The sequence below is a fragment of the Chlorocebus sabaeus genome, chromosome 20, assembly GCF_047675955.1.
Source record: "Chlorocebus sabaeus isolate Y175 chromosome 20, mChlSab1.0.hap1, whole genome shotgun sequence".
Lineage (NCBI taxonomy): Eukaryota > Metazoa > Chordata > Mammalia > Primates > Cercopithecidae > Chlorocebus > Chlorocebus sabaeus.
In genome coordinates, this window is record NC_132923.1 from 117680434 (window position 1) to 117704590 (window position 24157).

Consider the following 24157-nt stretch of genomic DNA (forward strand, 5'->3'; position numbering starts at 1 on the left):
TTGTGGGGCGGACCCGGCCTGGAGGTGCCCTGGGGACGCGCCTGGTGTCCCCGCCCCCCACCACCTCCGCGCTCCGCCCCGACGTGGGCGGGGCCCTCCGGCTCCTAACGCGCAGGCGCTGCTGCTATGCTGAGCGCCGCGTCTCGCGTAGTCTCCCGCGCCGCCGTACCTTGCGCGCTTCGCTCCCCGCAGCCCGAGGCCCGCGCGCTAGCCATGTCCCGGCCACCGCCACCGCGGGTCGCCACGGTGCTGGGCACCATGGAGATGGGGCGCCGCATGGACGCGCCCGCCAGCGCCGCGGCCGTGCGCGCCTTTCTGGAGCGCGGCCACACCGAACTGGACACGGCCTTCATGTACAGCGACGGCCAGTCCGAGACCATCCTGGGCGGTCTGGGGCTCGGGCTGGGCGGCAGTGACTGCAGAGGTAACAGTGGCCCCTGATTCTCCCCATGCATCGTGCAGAGCTGAGCCCGTCCCCAGCCGTGCACCACCCCGCTCGGGCCTGGCCGCGGGCACCACCGACGGCTTCGTTCCTTGCCCCACCCACGTCCACCCCGCAGCTCTGGGAACCCCAGGACAACTGGACAGTGCTTTGCCCTGACTCCTTTCCCCCACTCTCCTTCCACTGGGAGTTGCAGCGCGAGAGTCTCCCCCTAGCCTGGTCTGGCCCGTCGCTTCCCACCTCCATTGATGCCCCCGCCTCCAAGCCTGCCGGGTGCGCATAACCGGTCCCTACCCAGGCTGTCCCCCTTTTCTCTACCCCTTCGTTGCCATCATCACCCATGCACTCTCTGGGCAGCCTTTTCTCATCCTGGCCTTTTCTTAACCACTAGACTTTGCCCTGTTCAGCTGGCAGTACCTCTGCCTGTCTCAGGGAGAACTGTGGCGATGCTTCAGGCTGGCTGGGAGAGTAGGGGTGTTTGGGAGTGCAGACGCGTGAGGGCTAGGGACTTTCCACTCTATGCCAGGCTTTGACATGGATCATAGGAGAGAAAGTAACTCCAGCCCTCCACAGGGAGTTCAGAGTCTGATGGGGAAGACTGAAATAATGATTGCTGGAGAGCTCAGAAGAGAGAGTACTTTGGAGAGCTGCAGGCCAGGGAGAGACACTAGGGAAGGCTCAGCAAATGCTGGATGGAGCTTGGCCTTAAAGGCTCAGTGGTAGGTTGGAGGAGAACAGGAGAAAGGAGCATCAGAGTCTGTGCAAAGACTTGGTTTGGAAATGCAATGTGTGTGATGTGTGAAAGGAAGGCCACTGGGCAGGTGGGGCTTGAGCGGAGGATGGAGGGGACTGTTCCTCATGAACCTGGTGCCCTTGATAGCCCTTGGGAGGGTGCCTGGCACGTAGTGAGGACCCAGGGAACGTGGGCTGTTACCCTTACCATGCTTCACCCACTGGACTATCCTGAGGCTTTTGCTGCCCACCCCTGAGAAGAGGCTCTCTCTGGGCCCACCTTAGAGTTGTAGTGTGTGGTAGGTGGGGTGGGGGGAAGAGGGTGAATGTGAATCTCAGGCCCACACTCTTTCTAGTTCACCTGGCTGCATGTTGTTGTTGTTGTTATTTGAGATGGAATCTTGCTCTGTCACCCAGGGTGGAGTGCAATGGCATGATCTCAGCTCACTGCAACCTCTGCGTTAGCCTCCCAAGTAACTGGGATTACGGGTACACGCCACCACGCCCAGCTAATTTTTGTATTTTTAGTAGAGATGGGGTTTCACCATATTGGCCAGGTTGGTTTCCAACTCCCGACCTCAAGTGATCTGCCCACCTCAGCCTCCCAAAGTGCTGGGATTATAGGTGTGAGCCACCGTGCCCAGCCAGGTTACATATTATTAATAATGAAGATTTTGTTCCTGAGTTGGTTTTTCTTCTCCAGCCCTTCCCCGCTTCCATCTTTGAGGCCAGGAGCTCACTGGACCAAAGTCCTCAAGCCAGGCCTGAGGCAAAGTTCATACCAAGAATGCCTGCAGGGCTGTGGGGAAATGGAGAAAATCTGGATGAGGAACTGTGGAACTTTCTCTTCCATATCCCAGCTGATCTCATGACACCCCTCTGAGCTACTGAGCTGAGTTTGCCAAGTGCGAAAAGTGCAGAATCCGTCCACCCACCAATCCAGACAGCTGGAGTTCTTTTTTTTGTTTTGTTTTGTTTTTTGTTTTTTGAGACAGAGTCTCACTCTCTCACCCGGGCTGGAGTGCAATGGCACAATTTGGACTCACTACAACCTCTGCCTCCCGGGTTCAAGTGATTCTCCTGCCTCAGCCTCCCAAGTAGGGGTTACAGGCACGTGCCACCACACCTGGCTAATTTTTGTATTTTTAGTAGCGATAGGGTTTCACCATGTTGGCCAGGCTGGTCTCGAACTCCTGACCTCAGGTGATCCACCCACCTCAGCCTCCCAAAGTGCTGGGATTACAGGCGTGAGCTACCTTTCCTGGCCCAGCTAGGGTTCTTTTTTAATTTTTATTTTTATAGAGGGAGGGTCTTGCTACATTGCCCAGGATTATCTCAAACTCTTGGGCTCAAGTGATCCTCCCTACTTAGCCTCCCAAAGTACTCCCAAACTAGGTTTACAGATTTGAGCCACATACCTGGACCAACAGCTGGGGTTCTTTCTAGGTGAAAGATTAGTGCAAAATTAACTCATTTCCAAGCTGCTTGGATGCAGAACACTGTTGTCATAGCGATGTGTCTCTACAGTGGTTGGATGTATGCTCATGCTTCTGTGAGTCGGAAAGGGGAGGGGAGAATTATAATTACATTCTGCTTAGTTTGCCTTCTAAGCTCGCAAATTGATCTCTACCACTAGGCCACATTCATGTGACTGCTTCGCTTTCCTAAATTCTTCCAGGCCTGCCCCCTTGACTTCTTTCTCTATACAGCAGCCAAGTGTGAACACAGGTGACCGGTTCACACCCTGACAAAACCTAGAATGATCAAGTTCAGATTCAGCGGGATGGTACTTAATAACTTTTGGGATCAGGTCTGTCCCTGTGTCTTGTCCTATGTCCCACTGCTCCTTGCTCTGGAATTTATGCTCTTATAACTTAGACTTGAAGGTTTGGAGCCTCACATACTGGTTTTTTATTTTATTTTTTTATTTTTATTATTATTATTTTTTTTGCCTCTTTGACTTTGCATGGGTTCCTATGCTCTGGAATGTACTTCCTGCTCCTCCTTGTTGGCTGGGACTCTGGGGGTGATCCCCTAGAGAAAGCCTTCCCTGGAGTCTCCAAGTTGGCTTCATGCATCTCATGTGGGCTCCTTGGCACGGTGTGCCTTTCCCTCCTGTGCTTACCATATTGTACCATCATCCTCTAGGGCTCCAGGAGGGCAGAGATCCATTGTGTTCAGTTCATCTCTGCATACTCAGTCTCTAGTGCAAGGCCTTGCACAGCCAGTAGGTTGGTGACTAATGATAGTTATTCTAATAGGTGAACATTGATAACTCACATATATGACATTATTTAATCCCCAGGACCTCCCAATGAGGACAGTTTGATTATTATCACCCCATTTTTACAGATCATAGAATTGAGGCCAAGAGAACATTAGTAATTTAGCTAGGGTTACACAAGTTGGCAAATGGCTTTAGTAGGTCATTTAACCATTCCATTCTCTCTCCAAGTGAAAATTGCCACCAAGGCCAACCCTTGGGATGGAAAATCACTAAAGCCTGACAGTCTCCGGTCCCAGCTGGAGACATCACTGAAGCGGCTGCAGTGTCCCCGAGTGGACCTCTTCTACCTACATGCACCTGACCACAGCACTCCAGTGGAAGAGACACTGCGCGCCTGCCACCAGCTGCACCAGGAGGTGAGGGGACCCTCCGGGCTCCGAAGGTGGGCTCCTGCCCCTTTCTTTATCCTGATCCTACTCATGAGAGCAGAGGCACCAGGGCGGTCCCAGGGTAGAGCAGGGAACAGCCCCATTCCCCGGGGTCCCACCCTGGCCTCCCCTTCCTGGTCTGGGCTGCACTGCGTTCTGACTGCTGCCTCACCCCTGCAGGGCAAGTTCGTGGAGCTTGGCCTCTCCAACTATGCTGCCTGGGAAGTGGCCGAGATCTGTACCCTCTGCAAGAGCAACGGTTGGATCCTGCCCACTGTGTACCAGGTGAGGGCCAGGGCTGCAGAGGCCAAGGTCTCCAGAACTCCCACTCATCCTGGGCTGTCTTTGCCCCTCCGACTGCCCCCATGCCCTCTGCATAGCAGCCACCCCCTGCTGAAAGCCTGCAGATGGCTCCCAGGTACCCTCAGGATGCCATTCAAGCTCCTCAGCCGGGCCACTGGGCATCTGCTTCCTTCCTGCCGGCCTGTGCACCTTGGACCCGTCCTTCCCCACCTCCTTTCGTACTTCAACCTGGAACACATTTCCCCTGCCGTCCTCCCTGGGAGAAGCACTCGGGCCTTACATAGAGGTCTCCTCCTCTGGAAGCCTTTCTAGACAGCCCCACAGGAGTCTCCAGTCTCCAAACCTCATCTTCATACATTCAGCGAGGACTTTCCAGCTCCTTGTTTGATCGTAGAACCTAACTTTATTGTAATTAACTGCCTTCCTGTCTATTTTTTTAAACTTGAGTAAACATCTCCTGGAGGCAGGGATTTTGTGACACCTACTTGTGGTTGTAACCAGTGTCCAGCATGGAGTTGATACACCAGATGTTTGTGGAAAGATATCATTCCACTTCAATTTGCTGTCCGTGGACCCAACACCCTCCCTCCATCCCCTGCTAACAGTAGTCATGTTAGAAGATTGCTGAAGTCCTGGGCTGGTGTTGCTTTAGGGTTTTAAAAGTGGAAGGCAACAGTTCCTTCTCTTGACATGTCCACCCTCTCCCTGGGGTCCCTCTCCCTGCAGGGCATGTACAACGCCACCACCCGGCAGGTGGAAACGGAGCTCCTCCCCTGCCTCAGGCACTTTGGACTGAGGTTCTATGCCTACAACCCTCTGGCTGGTACGTGGAGCGTTCCTGACCCTGACTCAGCCTATTCTCGACCCACAGATGCCCAGCCCAGGACCTGGGAAGCAGGGAGGGTTTGGCAAGGGGCTGGGCTGCGTCCTTCAGCCCTCCTGGGTCCCTGCCCCTCCCCTAGACCAGAGCCCTGAGGGATGTGGCAGTTTCTGGGGGACTCTGGGCCCGGAGGCTGATTGCTGCCTTCCCGCAGGGGGCCTGCTGACTGGCAAGTACAAGTATGAGGACAAGGACGGGAAACAGCCTGTGGGCCGCTTCTTTGGGAATAGCTGGGCTGAGACCTACAGGAATCGGTGAGCTGGGGTTGGGCTTGGTGAGGATGGCTGGGGTGGGGTCAGCTCTGTGTGGAATGAAGTCCTGGACTGCTCCTGAGGTAAGCCCTTCCCTTGCTGTTCGCACCTGCTCCCCTGCAATCCTTCAGGAGTTCCCAAACCCTCTGTGCGTGTTCTTGTTGTCTTGGGACCTCCGGGAGGAAATGAGGCTCCCTGGATGTTGGGGTGTTGAAGTCGTCGCTCTTTTCTGAGCAATCACCTGCTGGGAAGGAAAGAGCGAGCCCAGGATGGGTCAGGCATGGTGGCTCACACCGTAATCCCAGCACTTTGGGACACCGAAGTGGGAGGATTGCTTGAGCTCATGAGTTCAAGACCAGCCTGGGCAACATGGTCTCTACAAAAAAAAAAAAAAAAAAGCAAAAAATTAGCCAGGCGTGGTGGTGCACACCTGTAGCCCCAGCTACTCAGGAGGCTGGGGCAGGAGGATTACTTGAGCCTAAGAGGTTGAGGCCGCAGTGAACCATGATCATGCCACTGCACTCCAGTGTAGATGACAGTAAGACCATGTGTTAAAAAAAAAAAAAGGCCCAGGAGGGAGTCCTGCCCCATCTGAGCAGGCTTCGTGTCCCTAGGGGAAAGTCAGAGCAGGTTCCTGAGTCCTCAGGAATAAAGATTCATTGAGGTCTCTGTTGAGGGGCCCGGCATCCTGGGTGGTTCTGACGCCCAGCAAAATGGGAGACCTATGACTAGAGAGGACACCCTCCCCTCAGGGCTGCAGGGTGTGGGGTGGGGCAGTGGCCCTGGATGGCTCTTTGGTTGTGGCTCCCAGTGTGATCCCCATGGTACTGACCCCTGTGCCACTGTCCCCGCTGCACAGCTTCTGGAAGGAGCACCACTTCCAGGCCATTGCCCTGGTGGAGAAGGCCCTGCAGGCCACATATGGTGCCAGCGCCCCCAGCATGACCTCGGCTGCCCTCCGGTGGATGTACCACCACTCACAGCTGCAGGTAACCAGCGACCCTGGGCGCTCAGCTCCTTCCCTTCCAGGGGAACCTTTAGGTGAAGCCCAAAGCATTTGATTTCTCAATTCCTCTGAAATTTCTCTTTCTTCCAGTTCTCATAAACACTCTTCCCACTGGTCTTTGATGGTATCTGAGTGGAGGCTTTGTAGTGAGGGCTTCATTACAGGGATTTTCTTATTCCTTAGGCTTCATGGAGTATGATTATCCCAGTGTTATAGATGAGAAACCCGAGGTTCACCCAGCTATTAAAGTGGCAGACATTTTAACACAGGTTCAACTAAAGCCCACCCATCTCACCCTTTAGGTTTCCCTCTCTTGATGCCTCCTGTTTTCCTGGTTAAAACTTATTTCCTGACCGGTGGCAGCGGCTCACACCTGTAGGCCAGCACTTTGGGAGGCCAAGATGGAGGATTGCTTGAGCTCAGGCATTTGAGTCTAGCCTGGGCAAGAAAGTGGGACCCTATCTCTACAACAAATCAAAAACATTAGCCAGGTGTGATGACTTGCTCCTGTGTTCCCAGCTACTCTGGAGGCTGGGATGGGAAGATGGCTTGAGGCTGGGAGGTCAAGACTGCAGTGAGCCGAGATCACACCACTGCACTTTAGCCTGAGTGACAAAGCAAGACCCTGTCTAAAAAAACAAGCAAACAACAACGAAAATAACAGCAACAAACTTACCTCCAGCTTCAGCGTTCCATGTTGCATAGTGTCTGGCGTGTATCCGGTAGATGTTCAGCATGTGGGAGCTGTGTTTTACATAAGTTTTCTCTCATTCCAATGCTGAAAACAGAGAAAAAGATTGAATGTCGTGCCCATGTCGACAGCACATATACTAAAATTGGAATGATACAGAGAAGATTAGCATGGCCCCTGCGCAAGGATGACACGCAAATTTGTGAAGCGTTCCATATTTTTCCGCCGCCACCACCGCACTGCACCACCTCCCACCCCCTTTTTTGTACAAAACACAAGGAAAAATGTTTTTGTTTAAAAAAAAAAAAAGATTGAATGTCAAAACAAGCTTAATAACTTAGCCTGCTTTTTTATTTTTTTGAGACAGGGTCTCACTCTGCCACCCAGGCTGTAGAACAGCGGCACACTCATAGCTCGCAGCAGCCACAACCTCCTGGGCTCAAGTGATCCTTCTGCTTCAGCTTCCCTGGTACCTGGGACGAGGCATGCACCACCACCACTGGTTCATTTTGTTTTGTTGTGTTTTGTAGAGACAGAGTCTCTCTCTGTTGCCCAGGCTGGTCTTGAACACTTTGGCTCAAGTATTCTTCCCACCTCGACCTCCCAAAGTGCCGGGATTATAGGCATGAGCCACTGTGCCCAGCCAACTTAGCTATTTTTACACAGCTGCTGGGGGGCAGAACTGGGCTGTGAATGTAGGTCTGTCTGGAAGCGTCGTGTGGCAGTAGGGGAAAGGATACAGGTTTCAAGTCACATGGGTACAGCTATCCAAGGCACCTTACGTCCTTCTGGACATACGGGATAGAAATATAAACAGAGACCCCAAATCTCAGCAGGGAGGTGGCTGGGAGGGCTGTGAGTGGAGTCGCTGTGTAGCAGAAGAGGGTTGAAGTCTGGCTGTCTCCCTTGCAGGGTGCCCACGGGGACACGGTCATCCTGGGCATGTCCAGCCTGGAGCAGCTGGAGCAGAACTTGGCAGCAACGGAGGAAGGGCCCCTGGAGCCGGCTGTCGTGGACGCCTTTAATCAAGCCTGGCATTTGGTTGCTCACGAATGTCCCAACTACTTCCGCTAGGCCCATCGTGGCTCAGGCTGCCCAAGGCTCTTCTGTCACCTCTTTTGTTCTCTCACACTGACCAGTCTTGGCCTTAAGCTGCCTCAGCAGAATCTTTCTGGATTGTCTAGATCCATGCATTATTTTTCTAGCTTCCTGCCTCGCTCCCTGTTTACTTTACACTGTGAAAGGCGGGGGTGAGTCCCACTTGAGCACTCCCTGTTGAATAAAGCAGGCATTTGACCTGGCTGTCGCCCAGGTCTTGAGTGAACCCCAAAAACTTGTTTTCTCTGCTGCTGACACCTTGTTCCCATCCTACCTGGGGACTGAGAAAGGGCAGAACCATGGGCTGGAGTCTTCAGAGGACAGAGGTAGTGGGAGGGCCTCAGAAGCGCACTGCCCTCCCAGGGTCTCTGCGGTCTCCCCTGGTCTGAATACTCACCTGACCTCTCAACACTGAGGTGCCTCTCACTCTTCCACACACGATAGAAAAGAGGGTTGTACACCTGCGGTACGTTTTCTCTAATTCAGAATTGCCTCAGTACATTCTTAGGAATGAAACAACTGGGGCAAAGAAACTACCATTAGAGTCACTACCAAGCAGAACGCTTCCCAGGATCTGTGGAACATCTTGAACGCTCTCAGTCTCAGCCTCCTCTTGTCTTACCTAAAGCCTCTTGTCTTTTCACCCGTAAGGTTCTCAGCCTTGGCTCTGGGCCTCTATTCGGCGTGGGGACATAGGCAGCCACGGTCCTCATTTCCCTTAGAAACCCCTACTCCAAACAGGAGGCACCAAGGCTGAGAAGAAGAATCCTCCGTTCAGTGGTTGCTGAACCTGCTGCATTCCCAGTGCAGTGAAATCCCTCCAGCCATGGGCAGGGCAGCAGGCAGCACTTGGAACAGCTTCTTGAAGCGATGCAAGAGGCCCAACCTGGAAATTTACTTTTTCATTTATATTTATTATTTGTTCTTGAGACAGGCTGTCGTTCTGTCGCCTGCACTGGAGTACAGTGGCATGATCACTGCTCACAGCCATTTTGACCTCCGGGGCTCAAGGGATCCTCCCATCTCAGCCTCCCAAGAAGTTTTTATTTCTTTTTGTGGAGTGGAGGTCTCCCTATGTTGTCACCATCTTTTCTCTTTACCCATAACAAAACAGATGCTCACCCATGTGGAGGAGCGTATCAGTTATCTTTACACAACAAACCACATTAATAAGTTGCTTGAAAAGATAAAATCCAAGGCTGGCACAGTGGCTCATGACTATAATCCCAGCATGTTGGGAGCCCAAGGCAGGTGGATCACTTGAGCTCAGGAGTTTGAGACCAGCCTGGGCAACATGGTGAAATTCCGTCTCTACCAAAAATACAAAAAATTAATCTGCATGTGGTGGCACATACCTGTGGTCCCAGCTACTCCACAGGCTAAGGTGGGAGGATCGCCTGGGCTCTGGAAACAGAGGTTGCAGTGAGCCGAGATTATGCTGTTACACTCTAGCCTGGGTTACACAATCAGACCCCATCTCAAAAAAAAAAAAAAAATCCTTATTGATCAAAAGATTTGATATAATTCCTCTTACTCCCAGCTGGCTTTTTCTTAATACTGAAATTGACTAATCCTGAAACTCATACGGAAATTCATAGGACCCAGGAGAACCAAAACAGTCTTGAAAAAACACATAGTTGGAGGACTCACACTTTCTGATTTCAAAACTTACTGCAAAGCTACAGTAATAAAGACAATGGTTCTGGCATAAGAATAGAGCAACTGAACAAAACTGAGAGTCCAGAAATAAATTACTGATTTTAGAGTTGAGTGACAACTCAATAGGGACAGTTCAATAGGGAAAAGAATCATCTTCACCAATATCCAGATATCCTCCTGCAAAAGAATGAAGTTGGACCCCTTCCCCGTACCATAAACAAAAAATTAACTCAAATGAATCACCTTCTAAATGTATAAAGTAAACTATAAAACTCTTAGAAGAAAATATTTGAATAAGTGTGACTTTGGATTAGGCAGTGGTTTCTTAGATGTTGACACCAAAAGCACACGTGACAAAAGAAAAAGTAAAGTCAACACCATCAAAGTTTAAAGTATTCATGCTTCAGAGAACACTTATCAAGAAAGTGAAAAGACAACCCACAGAATGGGATGGTATTTTGCAAATCACATATCTGTTAAGGAACTTGTGGCTAGAATAGATACAGGACTCTTACAACGTAATAAAAGAGAAAACCCACCCAGGTGTAGTGGCTCACGCCTGTAATCCCAACACTTTGGGAGGCCAGACGGACAGATCACTTGAGCCCAGGAGTTCAAGACCAGCTTGGGCAGCATGGCAAGACCCTGTCTCTACAAAAAATACCAAAACAATTAGTCGGGTATGGTGGCGGGCACCTGTGGTCCCAGCCAATCAAGAGGCAGAGGTGGGAGGATCTCTTGGGCCCAGGAGGTGGAGGCTGCAGTAAGCCAAGATCACACCACTGGACTCTAGCCTGGACAACAGAGCAAGACCTGTCTCCAAAAAAAAAAAAAAAAAAAAAAGGGAAAAGAAATCACAATTAAACAATGGGCAAATGATTGGAATAGACCTTTTTCCAGAGGTTATACAGGTGGTCGGTAACTACATGGAAAGCTGCTTAAAATCAGACTTATCAGGGAAAAGCAAATCAAAACCCCTTCAAATCCACTAAGCACTAGGATGATCAGAGTCAATAAAATACAGAAAATAACAAGTGTTGAGGGTTTGGAGAAATGGGAGCCTTAGGACACTGCCATTGCGACTGTAAAACAGTGCAACCATTTTGGAAAACATTCTGGCAGTTTTTTTAAAAAGATTAAGCATCTACATGACCCAGAAATTTCACTCCCTAGGTATACCTAGAAGAAATGAGGCTGGGCACAGTGTCTCACGTCTGTAATCCCAGCACTTTGGGAGGCTGAGACGTGCAGATCACCTGAGGTCAGCAGTTCAAGACCAGCCTGGCCAACATGGTGAAACCCCATGTCTACTAAAAATACAAAAATTTGCCAGGTGTGGTGGCACATGCCTATAATCCCAGCTACTTGGGAGGCTGAGGCAGGAGAAGCGCTTGAACCTGGGAGACGGAGGTTGCAGTGAGCCGAGATCTCGCCACAGCACGCCAGCCTGGGTGACAGCGAGACTCTGTCTTGGAAAAAAAAAAAAGAAAAAGAAATATATGTCCTTATTAAAAATTACATGAATGTTATAGCAGCATTATTCATAATAGCCAGAAAGTGGAAACTGCCCAAATGTCAATCAATAGATGAATGGATAAACAAAATATCTGTATGTACAATGGAACATTTTTCAAAAAAAAAGGAATTAAGTATGAAACATCTACAATATGGATGAACCTTAAAAACATGTTAAGTGAAAGAAGCCCATCACAAAAGGCCTCATATTGTATGATTCCATTTATATGAAGTATCTGGAATAAGCAAATCTATTAGACACAGAAAATAGATGAGTGGTTGCCTAGGACTGAGGGGGTTTGGGAGGAAATGGAGATTCACTGCTACTGAGTACAGAGTTTCTTTTGGGGAGGTGATAAAGATGTTCTGAAACTGGGGGGGTTGTACAATTCTGAATACGCTAAACACCATTAAATTATACACTTTAAGTGGGTCAATTGTATATAGTGCCTCAATTATGTGTAATAAAACAATCAATTAGCTCAGAAATCTGTTTGGGCAGGGCTCAGCAGGGAAGCCTCATCTGTTCCTCAGTGTCTGAGAGGTGATCCAGCAGCTAGAGGCTAGGGTCACCTAAGGACATTCACTCAAGCATGTGGCAGTTGCTGCTGAGGGCCAGCTGGAATATCAGCTGCTGTCATCAACCAGCACACACGTGGCCTCTGCATGTGGCTTCCAAGGGAGCACATCCCAAGCAAACTAGGCAGAAGCCGTGTGGCCTTTTATATCCCAGCCTCAGAAGTCCATAGCATCACTCTTGTGTCCTGGGAGGAGAGTCAAAGATCCCTGTGCAAAGAGCATGTGAGAGAATGGAGTGGTTATCTTTGGAAAATAAACTCTAACATTTGGAGCAACAGTCCTGAGTAGTGGAGAAGGTGAGTCCCGGGACCTGCCAGGAGACTGTGTCTTGAGTATCCCCATCAGAGATGCATTTTCTGCTATGTCACATCCCATCTGTTAGACTCTTCCGGCTACTGTATTTCAAACATAGTTGATGGTCTCTTGAATTCAGCTATTGCATATATAAAGAGATTCTTGAAGACACCATGTTGTACACCTTAAATAGATATTTATAATTTTTATTTGTTAATTTAAAAATAAATAAATGAGGCCAGGCACAGTGGGTCACGATTGTAATCCCAGCACTTTGGGAGGCCAAGGCAGGTGGATCACGAGGTCAGGAGTTCAAGACCAGCCTGGCCAATATGGTGAAACCCCATCTCTACTAAAAATACAAAAATTAGCCAGGCGTGGTGGCGTGCACCTGTAATCCCAGCTACTCAGGAGGCTGAGGCAGAATTGCTTGAACCCGAGAGGCTGAGGTTGCAGTGAGCTGAGATTGCACCACTGCACTCCAGCCTGGGCAACAGAGTAAGACTCCGTCTCAAAAAAAGTAATAAATAAATGAGAGGGAACAAAAAAGTCTACAGAAGCAGAACTGGATCTGGAGAGCATCTCGTGTATTTAATCATCCTCAAACTAAGGAAGCTGCTCTGTGCTGTATGAAAGACTGAAGAAGGAGGTGGCATCGATTTTTTATTTTAACATTTTGTCTTCTCTTACTGTTTTTCCTTAGGTGAGAAAAATGTACCCTTTCATGCCTGTGCTTTCTAAATTTTGGGACTGATACAGATCCACAGAGGCCACACCTAAAATTAAATTATCATTAGTGCTAAAACTTAATTGACTGTGTATATAACTGTGCAATTGCTGTTACTGATATAACTTTGGGGTTCATTCAACAGACTACAGAAGCAAAGTCTTGGATTTAACACACAAACTAATGAGATACTGCTCTATGCATGAATTTTAAAAACACTGTCCTGTGGTTTAGTGTAGTTAATGTCATGCTTATGTCATATAACATAGCATATTAGAGTTCTCTAGATGGACAGAACAGGATATATGTATATACGAAAGGGAGTTTATTGGCCGGGTGTGGTGGCTCACACCTGTAATCCCAGCACTTTGGGAGGCTGAGGCAGGTGTATTACCTGAGGTCAGCAGTTCAAGACCAGCCTGACCAACGTGGTGAAACCCCATCCTACTAAAAAATACAAAAATTAGCCAGGCATGTTGGCAGGTGCCTGTAATCCCAACTATGTGGGAGGCCGAGACTGTATCACTTGAACCTGGGGGGCGGAGGTTGCAGTGAGCCGAGATTGTGCCACTGCACTCCAGCCTGGGCAACAGAGTGAGACTCTGTTTCAAAAAACAAACAAAAACGGGGAGGTAGTTTATTAAGGAGAATTGACTCACACATTCACAAGGTCAAGTCCCATGATAGGCCGTCTGCAAGTTGAGGAAGAAGGAAGCCAGTGGTGGATCAGCCTGAGTCCCAAAACCTCAAAAGTAGGGAAGCCAACAGTGCAACCTTCAGTCTGTGGCCAAAGGCCCGAGAGCCCCCAACAAATGAATGGTGTAAGTGCAAGAGTCCAAAAGCTGAAGAACTTGGAGTCTCATGTTCAAGAGCAGGACGCACCCAGCACAGGAGAAAGATGAAAGCTGGAAGACTCAGCAAGTCGACTCTTCCATCTTCTCTTGCCTGCTTTATTCTAGCTGGGCTGGCACGTGATTAGGTGGTGCCCACCCAGATTGAGGGTGGGTCTGTCTCTCCCAGTCCACTGACTCAAATGTTAATCTCCTTTGGCAACCCTCTCACAGACACACCAGGAACAGTAATTTGCATCCTTCAATCCTATCATGTTGATGCTCAATATTAACCATTACACATTGGTTCAAGTTCTTTCTTCAGTCACAAGAGTAACACAGGTAGAAGAGACAAATGAATAAGTGCCAAGTCTTGCTGCACAGTTTCCTTCATAAGTTTTGTTTGCAACTGGCCATTTCTTTTCTAAGGTCACTTTGTTCATCAGTAAGATGAACTCTGATTCTTTTCTAGGTCCTCCAAACTCCATAGGAATTGCTCATTTCAGTTTAATTTGTTTCGGTTTCTCTCTCTCTGAACCATTCTAGCTTGTAGACAACTCTTTTGTTGCTCTCGAAAAGTTTCAGCTAGTTTTTGTTCCTCTTGTTCCTCAGCCTTCCCCATGTGTGGTCCAGTCTTGAAACCAAGTCAGAAACTGCTTAGAATATTTGTAATGAAGTTTCTGCCTTTCCTCTTGGTGTTTTCAAAACATGTTCAATTCTCTTCTTAGGGGTGTGGATAAAAGCATTCTTATACGCTTGTAATCTCAGCACTTTGGGAGGCTGAGATGGGCGGATCACGAGGTCAGGAGTTCAAGACCAGAGTGGCCAACACGGTGAAATCCCATCCCTACTAAAAATAAAAAAAAAATTAGCTGGGCATGGTGGCGGCACCTGTAATTCCAGCTAGTTGGGAGGCTGAGGCAGGAGAATTCCTTGAACCCGGGAGGCAGAGGTTGCAGTGAGCCAAGATCACGCCACTGCACTCCAGCTCTGGGCGACAGAGCAAGACTCTGTCTTGGGGGAAAAAAAAAAAAAAAAAAAAGCATTCGTATATATTCTTGCCTTTTTCTCTTTCCAGCAAAATCCTGTTTAATATCAGCTCCACTTGTAACTTCTGTACATCATCCCGCACATCTTCCTCATCTGTTTCTACAAAATGCTTTCTTTCTCCATGCTCATCAGTTCCTGAATGCTTTCCTCCCAGCTCGTTTCCTGGGCTGCCATAACCTGGGCCTCTGATGCCTTGGCAGCCTTCATGATGCACTCCCTGTCCACAGGCTCCACGGCTGGCTGTCCTGGAACTCCTGAACCTTGTGAGTGCAGTGATGCACTGGAAGTGCTGGAAGAAGGTGGAGATGTGTGTGGTCTGCAGGCTCAGGCATCTGGAGGCCAGTGGGCACACTGGACACTCCCTGTGATCTAAGAACTTACTTAGGCAGATAGTGAGGGTAAGGAAGTCCTCAGGTAAGGTTTTCCTTTTTTTTTTTTTTTTTTTTTTTTGAGACGGAGTCTCGCTCTGTCGCCCAGGCTGGAGTGCAGTGGCTGGATCTCAGCTCACTGCAAGCTCCGCCTCCCGGGTTCACGCCATTCTCCTGCCTCAGCCTCCCGAGTAGCTAGGACTACAGGCACCCGCCACCTCGCCTGCTAGTTTTTTTGTATTTTTTAGTAGAGACGGTGTTTCACTGCGTTAGCCAGGATGGTCTCGATCTCCTGACCTCGTGATCCACCCGTCTCGGCCTCCCAAAGTGCTGGGATTACAGGCGTGAGCCACCGCGCCCGGCCAGGTTTTCCTTTTAATGAAAAGCAGCTCCTGAATCCTTTCTTTCCTAACAAAGTACAGCCTGTAAAATCAAGCTGCAGACATAGATAAGCAAGCTGGAAGCTTGCAGGGGTGAATGCTGGCAGCTCTGCTAATAGGAAAAGGCCCCCTGGAGGCTAGGCATGTTCAAAGTGATGGCTCTATCTTCCCTTTTTCTTTATCAACCACATGTACAGAAAGGAGCAGGCAACATGGCGCCGGCCAGGTAGAGAAGCCATTTGTGGCTAGGTGCGGTGGCACGCGCCTGTAATCCCAACACTCTGGGAGGCCCAGGCAGGCAGATCACCTGAGGTCAGAAGTTCAAGACCAGCCTGGCCAACGGGTTGAAACTGTGTCTCTACTAAAAATACAAAAATCAGCTGGGCATATTTGCAGGCGCCTGTAATCCCAGCTACTCAGGAGGCTGAGGCGGAAGAATCTCTTGAACTTGGGAGGCGGAGGTTGCAGTGAGCTGAGATCACACCACTGCACTCCAGCCTGGGAAATAGGAGTGAAACTCCATCTCAGAAAAAAAAAAAAAAAAAAGATCCATTTGCATAATAGAAGATAAGGGTGGGGCAGGGAGCTTCTTTCTGCACTGTGTAAACATCACACCTCACACCTGTTCCAACCAATCTTTGGGCCCTGTGTAAATCAGACACTGCCTCCTCATGCCTGTCCTTGTGCCTGCTGCTGCAGGTCGGAAGACCCACTCAGGTGCCCCTCTCTGCCGGAGACAGAGCTATTCTCTTTTTCTTTTGCCTATTAAACCTCTGCTCTTAACCTCACTTCACATGTGTTCGTGTCCTTGACCTCCTTGGCATGAGGCAACGAACCTTGGGTGTTACCCAAATGAACGACACTGCTTCATTTTGGGGCCCCAGGTGGGATCAAGGTGTCATCATCAGAACAGTGAGGACAGGAGTGGACCTCAACCCTGTCCTTTCATTCCAAGGTTCTTGGCCTCCATTTTAAAATCAAATCCAATAGTGGGCCCCCTTCAGCTGTTTAAACATGATTAGTGTGACTGGCAACCTTACAAGACTTGGGGGACAGGCTTGCTGAGGAGAACATTCTGAAGCACTGGGAATTTTTACAGGTCAAGGAAGTAATCCTGTTAGGCAAGATCAGGAAATGCCGTAGTAACTGAAGTAGAGCTCAAGGCAATGCCATTTTTGTGATTTTCTAGGAACGGTGGGTGTTCCCCTCCTGCCACCCGTAGTGAGGTCTCTCTCTGCCCTTTGTCTGGCAAGCACATGACATTTAAAGGTCAACAGCACCACCCAGTGGCACAGGAATCCTCTCCATGAGGCACATTGTCGGCCCTTTGCCAAAACACTCGTGCTTCCCAGTTCTCCTCCCTTTTTTTTTTTTTTTTTGAGACGGAGTCTGGCTTCCTCTCCCAGGCTGGAGTGCAGTGGCGCAATCTCGGCTCACTGCAAGCTCCGCCTCCCGGGTTCACGCCATTCTCCTGCCTCAGCCTCCCGAGTAGCTGGGGACTACAGGCGCCCACCACTGCGCCCGGCTAATTTTTTCTATTTTTAGTAGAGACAGGGTTTCACCATGGTCTCGATCTCCTGACCTTGTGATCCGCCCGCCTCGGCCTCCCAAAGTGCTGGGATTACAGGCGTGAGCCACCGCGCCCGGCCTCTCCTCCCTTTTTGCACCCCTCTGCTAGACACAAGGCTTTATGCTGCTTCCATAAATGGGAAAACTCTGCCTTCAACAATAAGGAGGAAAATGTCCTCCAAAACCAAATTTTAGTCTCAATACTGTCCCATAAGCAGGAAAATAGCCATTTGGTTCCTATCTTCCTTTTAAGGCACCTATTCTGCTTCTAATTAAAATAGTACTTAAATAGTAAGGATAATTTAAGTCCGGAAGTTAACTGGAACCATACTCTAAGGGTAATACTTTAGCATGGGTCACAATAGCAGGATATAGAGCTCAAACCAGCACACTTCCTCCATTATGGAGGGAAATGCAATAGTTACCCAAATGCAACTGTTACATAGTCTCTCCCAAGATCCATTTTTCAGGGGAGCCACACAGGTCACACAAGTCTTAGAAGTCAAAAGGAAATCACAAGTGCAGGACTAGAGTCACATGGGTAAGCACGACTAACCCCAATCACTTAGTTCCTCTGGTTCCATGGCAGGAGGTCACACCTGCAACCACGGGGGCACATTTAACAAAATGCTGGGACCCAGGAAGCAAGGAGGGAAAACAGTAGGGGTGGCACCCTCACTGTCTTGCCCTTCCCTTCCTCTGGAGTGCATTCTGAAGCACTGGGACTCCTTTGACCCTGAAACTTTGAAGAAAAAGCAGCTCATTTTCTTTTGCACAAGAGCCTGGCCTTTTTACTAGACTTTTTCTAACACTGCACAATTGACTCAGCTCTTTCAGCAGTCATATCAGACAGGCGCAAATGATTCCCCAAAACTAGAGAAACAAACCCCCAGGAAACCTTCAAATGCAACTTTCAGATGCCCTGGCCCTTCCTTGCTTTCACATTGTCACCTTCTCCAATTCTTCCACCCAAACTCCCAGACTTTTCTATGGTATTTTTCCTTCCTTCATTCATGATTTAAGATGGCTCCTATCTCTTCTTCTATAATGTTCCTCCAAACTGGGAGAAGTTAATTTCCCCAAACCTTAAAATGCTTGGCTTAGAGTTGAGCTTGGGGAACAGAACCCAGAAGCCTGACATGCTGTCAAAAGCATTAAAAATTTTTATTTTTATTTTTATTTTTATTTATTTATTTATTTTTTGAGACGGAGTCTTGCTCTGTAGCCCGGGCTGGACTGCAGTGGCCGGATCTCAGCTCACTGCAAGCTCCGCCTCCCGGGTTTACGCCATTCTCCTGCCTCAGCCTCGGGAGTAGCTGGGACTACAGGCGCCCGCCACCTCGCCCGGCTAGTTTTTTGTATTTTTAGTAGAGACGGGGTTTCACCGTGTTAGCCAGGATGGTCTCGATCTCCTGACCTCGTGATCCGCCCGTCTCGGCCTCCCAAAGTGCTGGGATTACAGGCTTGAGCCACCGTGCCCGGCCTAAAAATTTTTATTTTTATTTTTATTTTGTTTTTATTTTTTTTGAGACAGAGTCTTTCTCTATTGCCCAGGCTGGAATGCAGTGGTGCAATCTCAACTCACTGCAGCCTCCACCTCCCCAGTTCAGGTGATTCTCCTGCCACAGCCTCCTGAGTAGCTGGGACTATAGGCACGTGCCACCATACCCAGCTTGCTCCATCAACACTGAACATTAGTGATTGAGTTGTTGCCACTACTGGCACTTTTTGACTTTGTGTTTTGTTAATGTCTTCTTTTCAGTTTCCATTCAGACAAATGCTGAAACTCCATGTTTTCACCTGGCCAAAGGTACTCCTTTCACTGAGTTATGGAAAATTCCCCTGGATTTTTTGGTTAATGGGTAGAGAAACACTAGTACAATAATATTTGCCAATATTCCATTATAAGAATGAAATTAAGTAGCAGATTCTGATAGTAGCCTCCATGGAATAAAATGCTGTCATTGCATGCCATCCAAGACAGCTGAACAAAATGAACAGGTCTTGAATGGGGAGAAAATCCAAGCCATATCTCTCAAGTAATCTTTGTGTGGGGATATTTTTGCAGTTTCTAAAGATATTCCACAAATCATATAAAACAAATTAGTGGCTCATAGCCCACAGTCATGAAGGACACATCCTAACATCATGAGGCTTGCAGACAGCATATTCTGCACCTGGAAATTTTATTACATGTTTTGTACCAAGTTATAAGACAAACATCAAAATGTGAAAGGAGCCTCCTACAGCAAAAAGCTTTGTAAGTGGTCCAGGTGGTAGTAAATCCAAGTCTGCTTTCAGGTCCTCTGTCTCATTCAAACCCCCAAAGTCTTACAGATATCTGTAATAATCACTTAACTAATTGGAGGCTATGGCATTTTGACACTGGTGGCATTTACTGTTCCCTAAACTTTGAACTTGAAATTCTTGCTGCTAAGCAGTGCATGCCCTTCTGGCTAATTTATTACTAGATACTAGTAGAGAGAGATTGTCTCATTTAAGAAGTTCTGACTTTCTGATCCAGCATTCCTATCCTTAATAAGTTTTTTCTGAATCAATACCACATGAATGAGGTCCAAAAATGAGATACTGTAATGTGATATTAGAATAAAGTGGACTTCAGAACAAAGAAAATTATCAGAAACAGAGAAGGACATTATATAATGAGGAAAAAAAAGTCAATCCACTAAGAAGGCATAGCAATCTTAAATGTGTAAGCACCAAACAGAGCTCCCAAAATATGTCAGGCAAAAACTGGTGGACTGGAAAGCAGAAAGAGAAAAGTTCATATTATAGTTGAACTTTAACACCCCCCTCTTAACAACTGATAGAACAACTGCCTGGAATTAGCAATGATATAGAAGAACTCAAAGAAGCCATCAACATCAAGTCCTAATCAGCATTTATAGGACACATGGCCCAACAACAACAGTATCTTGACTGTATCAATGCAACCAGGTTGTGATATATTATAGTTCTGAAAGATGTTACTACTGGGGAAAAGTGGGTGTGTTAGTCCGTTTTCACACTGCTGATAAAGACATACCCAAGACTGGGCAATCTACAAAAGAAAGAGGTTTAATTGGACTTATGGTTCCACACAGCTGGGGAAGCCTCACAATCATGGCAGAAGGCAAGGAGGAGCAAGTCACGTCTTACATGGATGGCAGCAAGCAAAAACAGCTTGTGCAGGAAAACTCCCCTTTATAATAACCATCAAATCTCATGAGACTCACTATCATGAGAACAGCACGGGAAACACCTACCCCCATGATTCCATTACCTCCTACTGGGTCCCTCTCACAACACGTGGAAATTCAAGATGAGATTTGGGTGGGGACAAAGCCAAACCGTATCACTGGGGAAAGGGTACAAAGATCTCTCTGTATTATTTCTTACACCTGCATGTGACTCCAACATTATCTCAAACATTTTAAAGCTTATTTTAAAAACCAAACAACTGTACTTTCCATTTAAATGTAGGCTGACTGCAGTCCTGGTGATTCAGAAGGCTGACTTGGAAGGATCGCTTGAGTCCAGGAGTCTGAGGCTGCAGTGATCTATATTCCTGCCACTGAACTCCTGCCTGGACAACAGAGAAGAACTTATCTCTTAAATATTTTATTTTATTTTTATTATTTTATTTTATGAGATTGAGTCTCGCTCTGTCACCCAGGCTGGAGTGCAGTGGCACAATCTTGGCTCACTGCAACCTCTGTCTCCTGGGTTCAAGTGATTCTCCTGCCTCTGCTTTGCGAGTGTCTGGGACTACAGGCACGCACCACCACACCTGATTTTTTTGTATTTTTAGAAGACACGGTGTTTCACCATGTTGGCATGTTGGCCTGGCTGGTCTCGAGTACCTGACCTCAAGTGACCTCAAGTGATCCTTCTGCCTTGGCCTCTCAAAATGGTGAGATTACAGGCGTGAGCCACTGCGCCCGGCCAATTTTTTTTCTTATTAAAGAAACTTTTAATTAAAAATTCTAGCTGGGTGTGGTGGCACATGACTGTGATCCCAGCTACTTGAGAGGCTGAGGTGGGAGGATCACTTGAGCCTGGGAAGTGGAGGCTGCACTGAGCCATGTTTCTGCCACTGCACTCCAGCCTGGGTAACACAGCAAGACACTGTCTCAAGAAAAAAAAAAAATTAAAAATAAAAATAATAGACCAGGTGCAGTGGCTCACGCCTGTAATCCCAGCACTTTGGAAGGCCGAGGCGGGTGGATCACGAGGTCAGGAGATCGAGACCATCCTGGATAACACAGTGAAACCCCATCTCTACTAAAAACACAAAAAATTAGCCGGGCGTGGTGGCAGGGGCCTGTAAGCCCAGCTACTCAGGAGGCTGAGGCAGGAGAATGGTGTGAACCCAGGAGGCAAAGCTTGCAGTGAGCCGAGATCGCGCCACTGCACTCCAGCCTGGGCGACAGAGCAAGACTCCATCTCAAAAAAATAAATAAATAAAAATGAAATAAAAAAATAAAAATAACAGAGGTTGTACCTATAAATCTTACAGTCCTAAGATCTGTTTTGAGGATGTACAAAATATATCAAGGATGTACAAAACATAGTCCCAGAGTTTAAAACTCTATTTTGAGTGATTCAGGCAAAGATCATCAATAGATAAAACCATAAGATGAGGTTAGGTGTGTTGGCTCACACCTGTAGTCCCAGCATTTTGAGAGACCAAGATGGGTAGATCGTTTGAAGCCAGGAGTTTGAGCCATATTGAGACTTTGCCTCTAAAAACAAAGAAACCATAGGATGAAAGGTTTAATGAGGAACTCTTCAGTGGAGGAAGCAGGCTAACCCCACATGAACCCACAGTTCGATCTCAGCATAAGATTTAGGTGGGGATACAGCCAAACCCTATCACTGGGGAAAGTTTATAAGAATCTCTCTGTATTGTTTCTTACACCTGCATGTAAGAAATCGTCTCAGCATTACTGCTGTGTGTGCTTCCCTTATGTGATGTATTAGGAAGTACACACACCACTGAAGAAGTATTCTTACCAAAACAATAATAATAATAAAACAACTAACACTAAACAAAACAAAACAGAAAAACAAGCTGAACCAGAAGATGATCTAGCCTTTAGCACTAAATTCCATTTGACAAGAATTATGAGGGAAGATGGGAACAAGTTAGAGAAAAACACGACTTATGCAAATAGAACACGAGACATTCAATAGCCCAAATGATGGGTTTCTGGAACAAGCCAATGTATGAAAAGGGTGGAGAGATGGGTAGGATGGCTGATACTTAAAATAGATACAGAAATACAATATACCAACCAAATGCAGTATGTAAATCATGTTTTAATCCTAACTTGAACCAACTGAAACATACATTTCTTGAAACACTCAGGGATATTTGAATATGGACCTGGTGGCCAGGCGTGGTGGCTTGCACCTGTAATCCCAGCACTTTGGGGGGGCAAGGTGGGCAGATCACGAGGTCAGGAGATCAAGACCATCCTGGCCAACGTGGTGAAACCCTGTCTCTACTGAAACACACACAAAAAATTAGCTGGGCGTGTTGGTGCACATCTGTAGTCCCAGCTACTCGGGAGGCTGCGGCAGGGGAATCACTTGAACCTGGAAGGCGGAGGTTGCAGTGAGCTGAGATCACACCACTGCACTCCAGCCTGGTGACAGAGCAACACTCCATTAAAAAAAAGAAAAGAGAGAGAGAGAATATGGACCTAGTATTAGGTGACACCAAAGAGTCGTTAATTTTGTTAGCATGACATGGGTATTATAGTTATGCAAGAAATTGTCTATTATTACTCATGTACTGAAATACGTTCATGGTCAGGCACAGTGGCTCCCTTGTAATCCCAACGTTTTGGGAGGCTAAAGCAAGAGGATCACTCAAGCCTAGGAATTGGAGACCAGCCTGGGCAACATAGTGAAACCTTATCTCTACAAAAAAAATACTCCAAAAATTATCCAGGTTGGTGGTGTGCACCTGTAGTCCCAGCTACTCCAGAGGCTGAAGTAGGAGGATCTCTTGAACTCAGGAGGAGGTCAAGTCTGCAGTGAGCCAAGACCATGCCACTGCACTCCAGCCTGGGTGACAGAGCAAGATCCTGTCTCAAAAAACAAACAAACAAAAAGAAATACGTTGAAATAACTAGCATCTTCAATACAATGTTGAATAAAAGTGGACATTATTGGTTCCCAATCTTAGGGGCAAAACTGTCTGATTTCATCATTAAATATATTAGCTGTAGGTGTTTGTGTATGCCCTTTAAAAGTTATTTTATTTTGGCCGGGCGCAGTGGCTCATGCCTGTAATCCCAGCACTTTGGGAGGCTGAGGTGGGTGGATCACAAGGTCAGGAGATCGAGACCATCCTGGCTAACACAGTGAAACCCCGTCTCTACTAAAAATACAAAAAAATTAGCCGGGTGTGGTGGGCGACTATAGCCCCAGCTACTCAGGAGGCTTAGGCAAGAGAATGGCGTGAACCCGGGAGGCAGAGCTTGCAGTGAGCTGAGATCACTCCACTGCACTCCAGTTATTAATTATTTTATTTTTTATAGAGAACAGTCTTGCTATGTTGCCCACATTGGTCTTGAACTCCTGGGCTCAAGCAATCCACACGTCTTGTCCTCCCAAAGTCTGGGATTCTAGGCATTAGCCACCGCGCCTGGCCTATGATGCCTTGTATCAGTTTCAGGACTTCCCTTCTATTCCTAGTTGGCTGAGAGGTTTTTTTTGAATAGGTATTAAATTTTGTCAAGTGCTTTTTCTGCATCTATTGAGATGGTCATATGGGTTTTATCTTACAGCCTGTTACTACAGTAAATTATATTGATTGATTTTAAAATATTAAGCCAACCTTATATTCCTGGGATGAAACTAACTTGGTCATGATGCATTATGGTTTGTATATACTACTGTATTCATTTTGCTAAGTTTTAAAGGGATTTTTGAAAAACATAAAAAGGATTTTGTGTCTAGATCCATGAAGGTTATGTGTGTAGTTTCTTTCTTGTAACATCTTTGTGTCATCTGTTATCTGGTAATGTAGCCTCAAGAGGAGTGGGTACATGATCCCTCCTCTTCTATATACTAGAAACATTGTACAGAATTGATGTTGTTTCTTCCTTAAGCGTC

General features: G+C 47.6%; 1 protein-coding gene and 1 non-coding gene across 2 annotated transcripts; both read left to right on the forward strand.

The window, feature by feature from the left end:
• The first annotated feature begins 81 nt into the window (after window positions 1–81).
• LOC103225480 (aflatoxin B1 aldehyde reductase member 2) lies at window positions 82–8293 on the forward strand. The gene is made up of 7 exons (XM_007980267.3): window positions 82–424; window positions 3630–3817; window positions 4010–4114; window positions 4859–4955; window positions 5167–5266; window positions 6123–6252; window positions 7873–8293. The coding sequence occupies exons 1-7, from the start codon at window positions 127–129 to the stop codon at window positions 8032–8034; spliced, it is 1080 nt and encodes a 359-aa protein (XP_007978458.1). The 5' UTR covers window positions 82–126; the 3' UTR covers window positions 8035–8293.
• On the forward strand, window positions 7076–7182 carry LOC119626546 (U6 spliceosomal RNA). Its single transcript, XR_005242698.1, has one exon. It is a non-coding gene; the product is annotated as a U6 spliceosomal RNA (small nuclear RNA).
• Window positions 8294–24157: the final 15864 nt, after the last annotated feature.